General features: G+C 37.2%; 1 protein-coding gene across 1 annotated transcript; it reads right to left on the reverse strand.

The window, feature by feature from the left end:
* Window positions 1-234: 234 nt before the first annotated feature.
* On the reverse strand, window positions 235-12,079 carry adgrg4a (adhesion G protein-coupled receptor G4a). The gene is made up of 18 exons (XM_053323646.1): window positions 11,512-12,079; window positions 11,088-11,185; window positions 10,913-10,971; window positions 10,719-10,773; window positions 8,210-8,277; window positions 6,442-6,551; window positions 6,031-6,247; window positions 5,774-5,939; window positions 5,277-5,423; window positions 4,402-4,578; window positions 4,270-4,315; window positions 4,031-4,134; window positions 3,594-3,715; window positions 2,980-3,248; window positions 2,412-2,517; window positions 1,863-2,143; window positions 995-1,096; window positions 235-880 (listed from the first exon to the last, which is right to left on the reverse strand). Exons 1-18 carry the CDS (start codon window positions 12,077-12,079, stop codon window positions 753-755), a joined length of 2,823 nt encoding a protein of 940 aa, XP_053179621.1. The 3' UTR covers window positions 235-752.
* Window positions 12,080-13,578: the final 1,499 nt, after the last annotated feature.

Here is a 13,578-nt window from a genome sequence, read left to right on the forward strand (position 1 = left end):
TTTAGGAGTGGGAGGAATACATATTTTACACAGACAAAAATAGTTTCTGGTACAAGGTACCTAAATACTACAAAAGCTACTAAATGGACTTAGTTTTATCAATGACTGAATAGACTTAGAATAATAGAATAGAATAATAAATAGGATTAACTGAATCAACTTTCAGTGTCAAAGACAAACATAATGTTGGAAACATAACATCACACACAAAAACATTTTCTACAAAACTAGCATGAAAATGATTTATTGTTAATATTATCACTGAATGATAAGTCGATAAAGACATTTTCAAAGGAAAAAGCAGAAGCAGTAGAAATTGTAGAAGAGGGAGATAGTTTCATATCTCACAATCTGCAGAAATTTCTCATCTGCTTGAATACAATTATTGGACATTGATAAATCACCTTAATATTTCATTATAGAATACATCATATTTTAATGACATACATTTACATGGAAATCTCTTAACGTACCCCTCTTCAACTGTATGTTAACTGGTTTGCTTTGAACAAAAGTTTAACAAACAGAAAAGATGCTTTTTATCCAACTTAACAATGAAAGCAGCCAGAGTGAGCATGAATATTTTATCTTTTAATGTAAACTATGAAGGTATTTTTAAGTCTTTTAAGCTTATAAACATGTATATATAATGTGCTCTGCTCCAATTTCTTCTTTCAACCTTACTGTTATCAGTGTTGTCAGGACAATGAATAGCATATTGCATGGCAGATGAAGAGACCTGCTCATGCCCCCTAGTGGTGGTTTGGTCTGGATCCTGTAGAGGAGTCAGAGACCTTTCTGATAGTGGAAGCGACTGAGTCAGAGTTAACAAGATTGTTCTTTTTGCAGCGGCCACCCCCAGTCCCAGAGTGGCTCCAGTCTAAACACAAAGAACAACAAAGAGAAAAGACTATATTATGTAGTTTGAAAATGTATCCCATCAACCAACTGGCTGATATACAACAATATACACTGCTATCCCTTTACTACACACCTGAGTAGTCACTGAGTCTGGAACGTCCGCAGCAAAGGTGGATTCTCCATTGTTTCCTCACAGTCTCCTTCATTAGACAGTGGAACAAAAAAACAAAGAACCCTGGAACACAAGAGCAGAGATACAGTAGTAGACACACTGCTCAGTTATTTCATCACTTCAGATTCTGTGATGATGCAACATGATGTACACATAGCAGTGTTTTTGTTTTGGTTAGTTTTTTCTATTATTATTCTCTGTAGTTGGTTTTATTTCACTGATATATTTGTAAGTATATTAACTTTAATTACATTCTTAAAAGTGTCAAGACTGAAATATAGCTTCTTCCCTCAAGCTGTTTAACTAATGGACATGGCCTGATCCCCTTATCCCACTCATCCACACACAGTCACTGGAGGACTACAAATCAAACTATTTTTGTGTAAAAATATAACTGTGTGCCTTAAATTGTTTCTATGGTTTACATATGGCCTAATGTTACAACAAGCATTGCTGCTGTTTGCTGTGTTTGCACCTTTTTATATTGCATATTGTACTTTATTGCCCTTATAGATTATTAATATGTTATTTATGTCTTAAATTGTTTTTCATATATATTATATTGTTATCTGACCCTCAAAATACTGACAATAAAGCTACTACTACTATTATGCAGGGCGACATTTGCTCTACTGCTCAAAAAACCTAAAGGAAAGCCATAGAAAACCAAGGGGACAAACTCTAAAAATGCTTTGTGATAAAAGGAAGAAACATATAAAAATATATGCAGAGTCCATACATGTAAATCATATAAATACTGACTGATTTGTTGAAATTTAGACTTTGTTATATGACTAATATCTTATCACCAGCTGCAGCTCATCCTTACCCTGCAATGTGTTCAAGATGGAGAACAGGTACATCAGGACCACTCTGGCTGGCCCAAATGAAAAAAAAGCCAGTGTCCACGTCAGTCCTAACAGGACAGTGAGACTGGCCACTGCCCTCAAGTCATTCAGAGAGCTGCGGCTGTTTACTGATGGCTTATTGGCCTGCATCTTTCTGATCTGGATCAGCACCACAATAAACACAGAGAGGTTGCATAACAGGATCAGAAGAACAAATGCCACCACCGTCACGTAGAAGAAGATGTCATTCTGCAGCCAGCAGCTGGGAGATAGCAGGAGGGAGGGAGAGAGTTGGTCATCATGTAATTTAAAGTTGGATTTAAGATAAATGTCAGCAACTACATTTTTTCCTTTGTCTAAGAAAATGGCTGTTGATTCTTTTTCCTGTTTGGGTTTTGCAATGTACTCTCACATTTATCATTTCATAACTTTTATCAAGCACTCATGTCTTACATATATTAGCACATCATTTAAACTTGATACTCCTGAAACAGAAACATTCAATCATAGCCCAGTGCTGGAGTACTTACAATGCGTCAGTGGACTTAAGCGCCACTGAAGCCTCTTCAGGCACAATGCTGCCATAGGCATCTTTATCTATGGCCAGCACCAGGCTGACTATGACCAGAGGAATACCTGTGAGGACACAAAACTTTTCTGTTTATTCTGTTTATCCACTGCAAACAACCCCAGATCAGAATCAACAAAATAAATGTATGTACAATACAAAGGTCAAGACTGAAATCTTTCAAACAGCTTTTAGATGGATTGCCATGAAACATACTACAGACATTCAAATTGAAAACTTTGTAGCGCCATTATCAGGTCTAAATTTTATTTTTTTCAATACTTTGCTTCATGTCCAAGTACTTGCAAAACTAATGAGATTTTCATCAACCTCACCTGTACTCTGTGTTCACTTCTAATTAGTAAACTAAGATCGGAAAGATTAGCATATCAGGATTGTCATTGTGACGTTTTTAGCATGCCACAATCTCACAGAGCTAATTGTCTATACCTTGCTTCAACCTTTCATTCACATTGAATTGCTTGAACCCAACCACTCAAAACTTTGGACAACTTCAAGCTCCTTCTTACCCCATCCTATAGCACAGAACTTTAGGATATACGAGGGGATATAGATGTTGAAGACCTTGACTAAGGCAAGATACATGTGCACGGCCTCCAGGCCCATCCAGGTGAAGGAGGCCAGCAGGAAGTAGTGGAGTGTTGCTGCAGTGGCGATGCACAGACCGTAGTTGGAGAAGGATGAGAGCCAGGAGTCTAGGAGGAATAGCATGCTCATTCCCAGCAGAGCAAATGACAGGTTGATAAGTATTTTAGATGGGTAGTCCTGCCGCAGCTTTCTAAAGTGGGAGATAAATATAAATAAATAATTACAGTTGAATAAATAAAGGTTCAAATAAATTAAGGTTTTTTTAAAAACATACATGTATTGAAAATGTTATATTCATTCCTAAACTCCCATCTGCTAATTTGAACAGAATAACAGGATTTTTTAAGAAACCAGACAAACTGTATGTTATTTATGATTAAATAACACAAGCTGCCATGAAGTATCCTTGTGTTGAGGTACTATACAGTCCACTCACACATTTTCTGTCTCCAGCCCCCTAATAGTCATTGCTCACTATTGCACTAAATACATTAAGTAAGTGATCGGTATATTAGTGTCAGCACAAAAGTCTTACTCAAAAGCCAGGTAGGTGAGAAGAGTGATGCCCAGAAAGATGGAGGATATACCACAACCAAGATAAGAGATTACTGTCAGAATCTGACTGTCAACCTCACTGATAGGGTCTCTGGACACATCCTGAAACACAACAGAGCACAATTTATATTTAAAGCTGGTATGTGCCCATCTTTGGTGACCTCCTGTGGTAGTATCAAACTATGCACTATGACAGGCAGCAATGCTAACTCCTGAAATGTGTGTCATCGGAGTGATTTGAAAAATGCTGTAATGACATACAATTTTGTACACATTGTGGCTTTAACATCAGCTTCCTACATCAGTGGCAGAAAAATACGCAGGCAGTCAGCAGCTGACCAGATTGCATACAGTATGTTGGTTCTCATGGGAAGCTCTTCCTCACTTTGATTTATAAAACGCAGACCAATGACTCACCAGGAGCACTGCGAAGTGTGTGAGGTGATTACAGCGACAGCTGGTTTGACAGGAAGAAATACTCAGGGTTTCACAACCTCTGCTGTTCCAACCACCCTGTCCACCTGACACACACACAACATTTGATTAAACAAACAACATTTGATTAAAGCTGCTTATCAGGAGACACACGACTTCCTGCATTTAGGAGGCATTTAATGACCACACTGATTCCCAAATATAATAAATAACTAACTCACCATTGGTCTGGAAATCCCAAAACATACACTGGACTTTGTCATCTGGCTGTGAAAACAGGAAAGTGACAAAGGTAAAATTTAAAACTTTTCTTCTTACTGACGAATTAATAATAATTAATAATAATTTCTCACCTGTTTGAGCTTTCGATGTCTGAGAGTCACCACCACTGGATCCTTCAGGTTGTTAACAAAACTATCATTGATGCTGGCAGACACTATAGAAGAAATCAGTGTCAAGCTGCAATGTGTTGCATTGGTTGCGAGTGGGTCCTGTTGAAAGGTAAACAGTTGTGCCATGAACAGGTAGAACTAAATCACAGTAGGACAGTGAAAGAGAAATTTTATTAAATACCACAAACAGATTTGTGCAGATTTCACATACCTAAGCTATTGATTATTTAATCTCTAAATAGTGGAATACACTAATGTTTTAATGAAATACATTTATTTTAATACCATATGTGCTTTGTTGTTGTCTGTTAAGAGCGTAGTTTGTCAGAAAGAAGTTGGAATTAGAATAGAGAGAAATTCAACACCACTCTAATATTATTTCTTTCAAATATAAGACTACTGCCAGTTAATTTAGTTTAACACAAAGACTGGAAAAAAGGGGGAATACGCTAATCAGGTTCAACCAGAAACAAAAGCTTCCTGACAGCATCTCTGACACTCACAAAAATGTTATCTTACATTTTGTTTGCTTAATTAAAGGGTAAAAATGTCAGTTGTGGTTTTATTGGGGGAGTTATGCGTAACTGTTTCTTGGCCCAATGCAATGACTTCCTGGAGACTCCACTGGTTGCCTGGCAATGTACAAAGTGATTTTTTACCTCCAAAAAACTATCACTTTAAAATATCACTTCTATTAGCATTATGTGGTCTACATAAGGTATTGTCTTCTATCTATCTGTGAAAAGAAGAGAACGTTAAAGGGGAATAGGAAGACCAACTATAAAAACGAGAAAGACAATAAAAGAGCAAGATGATCAAGACTCTCATGAATATACCTGGAAAAGGTCGTCTGTTCCATAGAACTGAAACTGCACACGGGTTTTGTTTCCTTCTGGAAAGAATTCGTTGAGAGTAGACGGCAGAGAAATAGTTGCATTTGTTTCATTGATTGGTCCACTTATAAAACTCTGGTTGACAAAAATCTGAAAAACAAAAATAATAATTATACTAATGCACAGGGTAGTGTAAATATCTCATAGCCTAGAAGAGCAACCTACAGATTGTGTGTTAGTCGAGTCAAGTTAAATGTGCCATGAATGCTTGAGGCCACAATGTCTGTTTATTAACACCTTTTCCTTCATTTCCTGGTTTCTCAAGGACATAAATGTAACACACATTGGCCCGAGGCAGCCGGATGGAACCAGTTTCTGAGTCAAGAAAACATGAACAGTCCCTTTCTTTCTTGTGGATATCTCACCTTTGAAGCTCACAAAAGCAGCTTGTAAGTAAAATGTACTGCCCCTATGATTGCATAGCTCTCAGAGAGTCTCACCTTTGGGATCAGGTTTGAAGAAATGGAGGACACACCAAATGTGAGGCCACTGAATTCACTTTGGTCCACATTGATCATGGATAGGGCCAGTGAGGGTGCTGTCAAGCTTGCAGATTCACCTTGGAATTTCATATTGTTCCCCATCCTATCTGTCAGATTAAGGACACTTTTGCAAAGGACAAACGAGAGATAGATTAATGAGAAAATCAAGACTAAATGTTAGATTCATAACCAGATACTTTTCCCTCCCCTCTTACATGTTAGCCACTGGATTGACGTCAGTTTTGGATAGCAGGATATCAGCAACAATATTGACAATATTGGTACCAAGAGCAGGTTTAATGACGCTGATATCGACCACTTGATTGAGCTTCTCCACTACTATATCCAGCTCGGAGGATGAGAGTTTGTCAGTGTCAACTAACTGATCATCTACAAGTTTGTCAATCATGTGCACTATCTCAGCCGCGTTACCTGGAAATCAATAACAGTTTAGTTAGTTTCTGGTGCGTTTTGTTTGTTTTTTTGCTGTGATTCTATTTAGATTCAAAGGGAAAAAATAAACAAGAAAGGAAAAAAGTTTTACTTCAAGAGCTTTGGCAAATGATTATTTTGGAATTTAATTTATTGTTGTTATTTATAACTGTTGACTTGACTAATCCTCTTACCAGTGGTGACAGTGATATTGCCAAGGTCTGATATGGTCACGTCAAGTGGGTGGCAGTTTGACATATCAGGATCAGCCCAGCTGGTTGTGTCAGTTTCAATATCTAACTTACTGAGGAGAGAAGAGAATCAGCAAGAGCCAAAAATAACAGAGAAAGAAGACTACAGTATATATTTCTCTCTTATTAATGCTTAGCTTGCCCTTTCACTGATTATTGTCAGTTCAAGACAAAGAGTGATAAAATAATTTAAAAAACACCTGCTCACTGCTAATCATCATATTTGAGCCTTAATAATAATCAACCCAGTGTTCCATTAAAGGGCCATAAAAGTGATTACCCCTATTACTCAGTTGTTGTCCCTTGAATGATATAAATTTCAAATTTGGCAGAGATGAATTAAAGGAGATTGGAGCCCTTCATTACACTAATAATTCACTTATCGGAAATTGATTTTTGTCTGAGCTGCAGACTGGCAGGGATCCATCAGCATTATATGTGTGGGTTCAGAGCTTGTGCGCAGAGTTGCGGAGGGAGGGGGGGTGCATGCAACAGGACATTGTAATTGAGGGAATTTTCTTGTCTTGGTTGAACTGTCTCTATGGAAACAGAAGCGAACAGGATCTAAATAGAGCAATATACAAAATAATCTGCACAGATATTTTATCACTAAAATGAATGTTGGTTCAAATGATTCAGCCTCTGGATGGTGGGAATAAACTTTTAAATGAACCAAATGTGCTTTATCGTTTAAATGACATTACCCACTCCATTATCTCAACAATATATCAAACCTTATTGTAGTACATGATATGCTTATAACAGTAAGTGTCATACTAACTGTTTTGAATCATTTTTGGCACATGTTTAAGACAGAATTTAACAATCTGTCATTCTGTCCCTGGCTAAGTATTCAATTCACTGCATAAATGATAGTTGATATCTTACCAAAGCCTGTAGGCTTTGTCTGAGTTGAGCCCTGGCTCAATGCATAGCATTTCTTGGTTGACTTGAGGAAATGCTTCAGGCCAAATATATTGTCCATAGATTGTTGAAGTAGTTTCTTCGAAACAGTTTTGTAGGGCTGAGAGAAAAATGTTGACAACTTAACAAGATTAGTTTCCACAGCTGATCATTTGTTTTTGTCCTTGTTTCAGTCAGGAAAGTTGCCTTACCTAAGTGCTTGATCCCCACATTCAAAGTTTCAATAATAATGGAGCCATTTTCATACTTTGTCATCAAGGAAGCATTAATGTAATTTTGAATTTCTGCAATACTGTTGATACTGTATTCCTGAACATGGAAGGAACTGCTATATCTGTTGATGAAATACTCAATTAGTAGGAGCAACAACACACACTGGTTTGAAAATTCTGAATTAATTGCACATTGAGCTGTGTTAGCTGTGTGGTAGATTTCAGAATATCCTTATACATAGTCACATACAGTTTGTGCTGTCCACGGAAAAGCTAAAAGAAAGGAAAACAGAGAAGTATGTTTTTTTAATTGCATTGTAATTACAGTGAAATATTAAATAGGTTATTATGCTTAGAATAGTCATTTCAAATACCACAAACTGTAGAATGAATCACACGATTATGATTTTTAATTTCTTGCTGCTAAAATGAATTGAACACTCACCATTGGTCCATTATATTGTTCCATGTACCTATAAAATATTACAGGTCAATACTGACTCAATCACAGCTATCATATGAGTAATGAACAAGATGCTAGTTATGTAACAACAAATAAATCCCACCAAACCCACTTTCCAAGATTCTCCGTTATGATGAGATTCAGTACAATGGTGCCATTCACTTCCAGCTTTTCTTTCACCTTTCGCCAGAAGAGAATTCAGTGTAAACAATAAAGTTGAGTAAAAAGAGCTGTGGAATACATTTGTGAGAGTCTCTTACCCATTTCTCAATTACTTGTGCTGGTTTTGCAGAGGTGCCAGTCATATTCAAAATCAAATTAACTCTGAAGAATGTATCTGCTCCAACTGCAGGGACATAAAATACAGATAGAGCAACAATACATCTTCATATGTTTATTTCAATATACGGGCAAAATTTAAAATGAACTCTGAATCAAATTATCCAAGAAGGAGAAGATGAACCAAGAAATGGTGCAGTATTTGACCCTACACTCTCTTCACTGACTTCTGTAATGTCCCACTACTGTTTATTCTATTTACCAATTACTATATATATATTCTTAAATTTGCAGATGCCAGAGTTGTTGTTAGTCTGCTTCAAGGAATCGAGTCATCCCATGGGCCTTTGGTCAATTTCTGAGCCTGAATATTTCTAAAACCAAATATGTGGTATTTGACTTAAAAAAAACATCACTTCTGCCTTCTCAGACCATTGTCTACAGGTAGAAACAGTGAAGAGCTAGTATCTTGGTACTTAAATTGACAAGCCTTTGACATCAACAGTGAGGCAATATCCAAGAAAGGGCAACAAAAACTGAAATTTCTGCAGAAATAAAAGTTCAACTGGTGTTATTATACAAATCCATAATTCAGACCTACCTTCTACCTGATTTGTTGGCGTGGGATTTTAAATGTTCAACACAGGAATAAATTTGGCAGCATTGTCAAGGTAGTGAGTAAAATCATCATCAAGATATGTTTAGTGGACAAATCACACAAAAAGATATCCATCATAACAAATCTAGACAATCCTCTCTTTAAGGTTTTTTTCTGGTCAGGGGCATTGGTTTCTGATAATTAAGTGCAGCTGGTTCAAGTTTATTGTATCCTGCATTGCATATCTATTCTATTATCTTATAATTTTATTAGCTGCCAAAAGTTTTTCCTTTTGTTGGACAGTAAAGATCTGAAACAGAAGTGTACAAAAGAGGACACAAGATAGAGGAAGATGGACCAGTAGAGTGGTTCATCTAAGTTATTAACTGACCAGCTGTTTCATTAAGATCTAAAGGCTCTTCTGTTGTTGACACATTAGCGGGTCGAGCTGGCAGACCTTGAGTTGGACTCATTTCTGTGAAATTAAATAGTTTAAAACACCAAAATACAACAGCACAGGTTTTCTTGCAGACTCAGCTGCGACAATATAAAATATCATTGTAGATGAACCAGCTGGTTAATGGCAACATTATTCTATGTTGTATCACGGTTTCATTTCGTCTTGCTTGCTTACCTGATGAAGGAAGACCAGTACTGACAGTTGGTGGTGGTTCTGTTTGTAAAGAGAATGAATCTGAATAAAAGACAAAACATTATTAATTAAATTAAATTAAATTAAAAAGAAACATTTACATTAAAAATAGCATGACGTTTGACAGAAATAGAATTATGGAAATGAAATTAATCAAAAGCAGTAGTCATCAATTTGTTTGTAGCAAACAGAAATTTGCTCTCTGGCTCTAATGTATTTCTGCTGGGGCCAGAAATAATTCCACCTGTTTTGATTAGTGTTAGTTAACAATCTTAGTGAAAGTGCACCGTAAATTGAATCACTGAAATTGATTTGCTAATGTTCAAATCTCAAATGAACATTTCCATACAAACCTAGAGTCAGCTTTGTGTCTATAAAATCAAGTGTTACATAAAGATGGAAATACACTTCAGATAAAAAGGTCAAATTCATGTCTCATTAAAAGTACAATTATTCTTAGACTGATCCAGTACTTCAATTTACACACAACAATGCATCTACTATATATGTATTTATATTATACAGACTATACCTACCCACAGGTAGTATGCTGATGCTATTAGGATCTGCCGAGACATTGAGGAAGTCATAAGAAAATGTCGAACTCAGCAAGGCAGCAATGTTCACCTGAACTACTTCCACACTGGCAGCAGGATCCACATCCACATGAACTTCACAACTGAAACTGGGATGAAACCACAAAGACTATATAATTCTACACACATGTGAACTGTAAGCTTACTTCATGCATAGTACAGCCTTCATGTACATTATGATCCTTTTCATATCAATGTCTCTACTTCATCTTACCATTTGTCACAGGACAAGTTTGATAATGCTCTTGATTCCTGGAAACACATTTTTAAAATATCTGTATCAGAAGGTTGTATGATTTTACTTACAACTATTTGTTTTTAATACAATTTGCAGTTGTCTTGCCTCTGAGCTGAACTGAATGCTCATGTACATCATTCATTTCCTTGGAAAACAACATCGTCTCAATTTAAAAGCCTGTCTGTTCTCTAATTAGCCAACTTTTGAGGATATTGCTGTGTTTTTACATGGAAAATCAAACTCTTAAAGGTGATGTACCTGAGGTTGTTGCACGTGTTGAGCAGCAGAATTATTAACCACATAGCAGGTGTGGCTGTACGGGAACACAGATAACAGAGGGATTGCTGATTGAAATATACATTTAGGCATATAATGCATGCACCAACCCGCCCTGTCAATCACAATCAATGCACACATGGGGAGGAGTATTTTCCTAAATAAAGTTGTGTTACCTCTGGGATGACACGTAGATGTTACGGACAGAAATGTTGCGAGGGAAAATGCTCTCCAGCTGACAAGAGATGGCAACAAAATGATTTTTAATGGCAAATCTGTTGACTGTTTTCTCCACCTCACTGCTTGACAAACTCTACTGACATATTCAACACATATTCAAGTACTTCATACCCAGTTTCTTGTAATTTTCTCCAGTGACATTGAACAATTTCCAGGCTTAGTGGAGTGAACAATGGATGTCAACATTTTGATTTTGTAGAGTGACCATGCTGAAAAAACAAAGAAAAAAAAACAAAGAAATTGATCAAATAAATCAAAACATGCTGTCAGATGCTGATAAAATATACAACTTTCCAGTGAAGGATGCATGACCTATCAATGGGCTTATAGACGAGTAACTAGTGAATTCAGGAATGTGGGGATTATGTTTTCTTTGACCTTGAAACTCTGCCCACTCATTCAAGTCTTACCTACAGTACAGTAGATTGCTTTGTTATGTGAAGGGGTGAGGAAACCCTGGGAGTAATTCAATTTTGTTACCTAGACAACTCAAAGTGGATGACCATGAAATGCAATAGAAATCAGCCATATTCACCACAATGGAAGCTGATGTCAGGCTTAGGAGGGCAGTCATATTTCCACTGCTGCAGGTCCCAGCTCAACACATCTCCATCAGCACAGCTCTGCCTCCCCAGCTCCTCGGTGCTCCATTCTCTAGACCACATCCTGAACAGACCAATGTCACCAAGCAGGTCCTTCCCATTCTCTCGTTTCACTATACCATTTCCATCAACATAGTGAGATATACCTAGAGTAAGAGTGCCGTTTTGGGCCAATTGCTTGGGTAAGATGGGATTCACAGCGGCCTCGAGCTTGATGCTTCCATTAATATAGACCCGTAGTCTCTGGGCTTGACCAGACCAGGTAAGACAGACGGAGTGCCATTCCTTCAATTTCAGTTCAGTTTTCATGGGAAATACTTCCCCAAAGAGCCATACTGACAGGTCTGCACTTGCTCCCCCAAGTCCCAGCTCTATGTTTCTGCCCCTTGGAGCTTTGTAGACAAAACCTGTCCATCTTGTTGCATGGCTGCGGCGTAAAAGCACACATACACTCAGCTCCTTGAGTGCTGGCACCACAGCACCTGGCAGTAGCTGCCACATACACGGACGACCTTCGAAATGCAGTTTCTTACCCCACAAGCTGGTACTGGTAGAGGCTGACACATGAGGAAAAAAGCAATAAATAGATGGGGATTGAAGAGCTACAGTTTATAAACCCTGAAATATGAAATCAATCAATCAATCAATCTTTATTTGTATAGCACCAAATCACAACAAAGTCATCTCAAAGCACTTTACACATAGAGCAGGTTCTAAACCGTACTCATAAGGTTTTCATTTTAAATTTTAAAAAATATTACAGAGAAATAAGCCTAGTGGGAAGAAATTATGGTATCAAAAGAATCAATAATTTCTTTAAAATCATTAAATTGGTCAAAAAAATCTTACTTGATCTCAGAAGACACAGTGATAGCTGCATACACAGACAGATGGTTAAGAAAGACAGGCTTCTAATGGAGTTCATGGCAACAAGAGGAAATATACTGTACTATCTGTGTCGGTCAAGTGGTCATCAGCTGAAATGTTACAATGGGAAAAACAACTTTTTCATTTGCATTCACCTTGAAGAAATAGCACATAAGTTATCATAAGTCACATTCATTCGTCCAAATACATAACTGACACTTACCATTGTGATGTCCTTGAAATGATTAAATCTGAAATTAAGCAAACTATACGTGCCCATGAGAAGTCAGCTGAGCCATAATTCAGCTAGCAAGCGTCACTTCACTTCTCTATAAGAAGACCTCCACGCCCTCTCCTTTTAGTTCCCCAAGTTACTCATTAATCACTGGCAATAAACTTAACTAACATGCATGATAAACATTAAAACCATACCCTTTTCAAAAGTGAATCTCTGCGTTTTCCCTGTAACGCATAGCAATCCTTTGAGTTCAATATGACTGGTCCTGGCTGTAGAGTTTGAGTTCCAGTGACTCAGTGAGAGTTTCAAAGGTAATAATTACCTTAACTGAGTTAAAAGAAAGACTTAAGGATGTTGAGAAATAGTCTGACTTGACACACACCTTTGTTTGTGCAGATGTTGATGACACCAATGTACCACCATAGTGACATCAAAATCTCCCACAGAGTTGTTTTATATGCTTCCTTTTTGTAATTTACTTTTATATGTGGATGGACACTTCTAACTATTTTCATGATTGTAATTTACATTAATGTCATGATTATGGCAGCTTAAAGTTTGCAGGATTTGGCATCTAAACAAACAATCATTTGCACAGGTTACAATTGTTCCTACAAATTTCAATTCTCAGCTTCTGTCATTTTAGTGCAAAGCTGTTCAATGGGCTTCCTGAGATAACAGGTTTGTGTCATTGTGTGTATACTGTATGTGTGTGTGTGTGTGTGTGTGTGTGTGTGTGTGTGTGTTCTATATGCAGGGTTGCCATCTGACATTTTCAGCAAACAGTCAAAGTAATATTCTTGTTCTCCTTATGTGCTTCACAATTATCCTCAAATAATTACTACTCAAACAAATCTAATTAGTTTTCCTGTGTGACGTATGATGGCAATGTCTG

This window comes from Scomber japonicus, chromosome 8, assembly GCF_027409825.1.
Source record: "Scomber japonicus isolate fScoJap1 chromosome 8, fScoJap1.pri, whole genome shotgun sequence".
Taxonomy (NCBI): Eukaryota; Metazoa; Chordata; class Actinopteri; order Scombriformes; family Scombridae; genus Scomber; species Scomber japonicus.

Coding starts and splice junctions, on each gene's coding strand:
- adgrg4a (XM_053323646.1), bottom strand. CDS start 12,079: ATGTGGCAGCTACTGCCAGGTGCTGTGGTGCCAGCACTCAAGGAGCTG. Junction 6,552..8,209: donor ATAACGGAGAATCTTGGAAA/GTGGGTTTGGTG, acceptor TTCTCTCCTCAG/TAAGTTAGATATTGAAACTG. Junction 881..994: donor CAGACTCAGTGACTACTCAG/GTGTGTAGTAAA, acceptor CTTTGTGTTTAG/ACTGGAGCCACTCTGGGACT.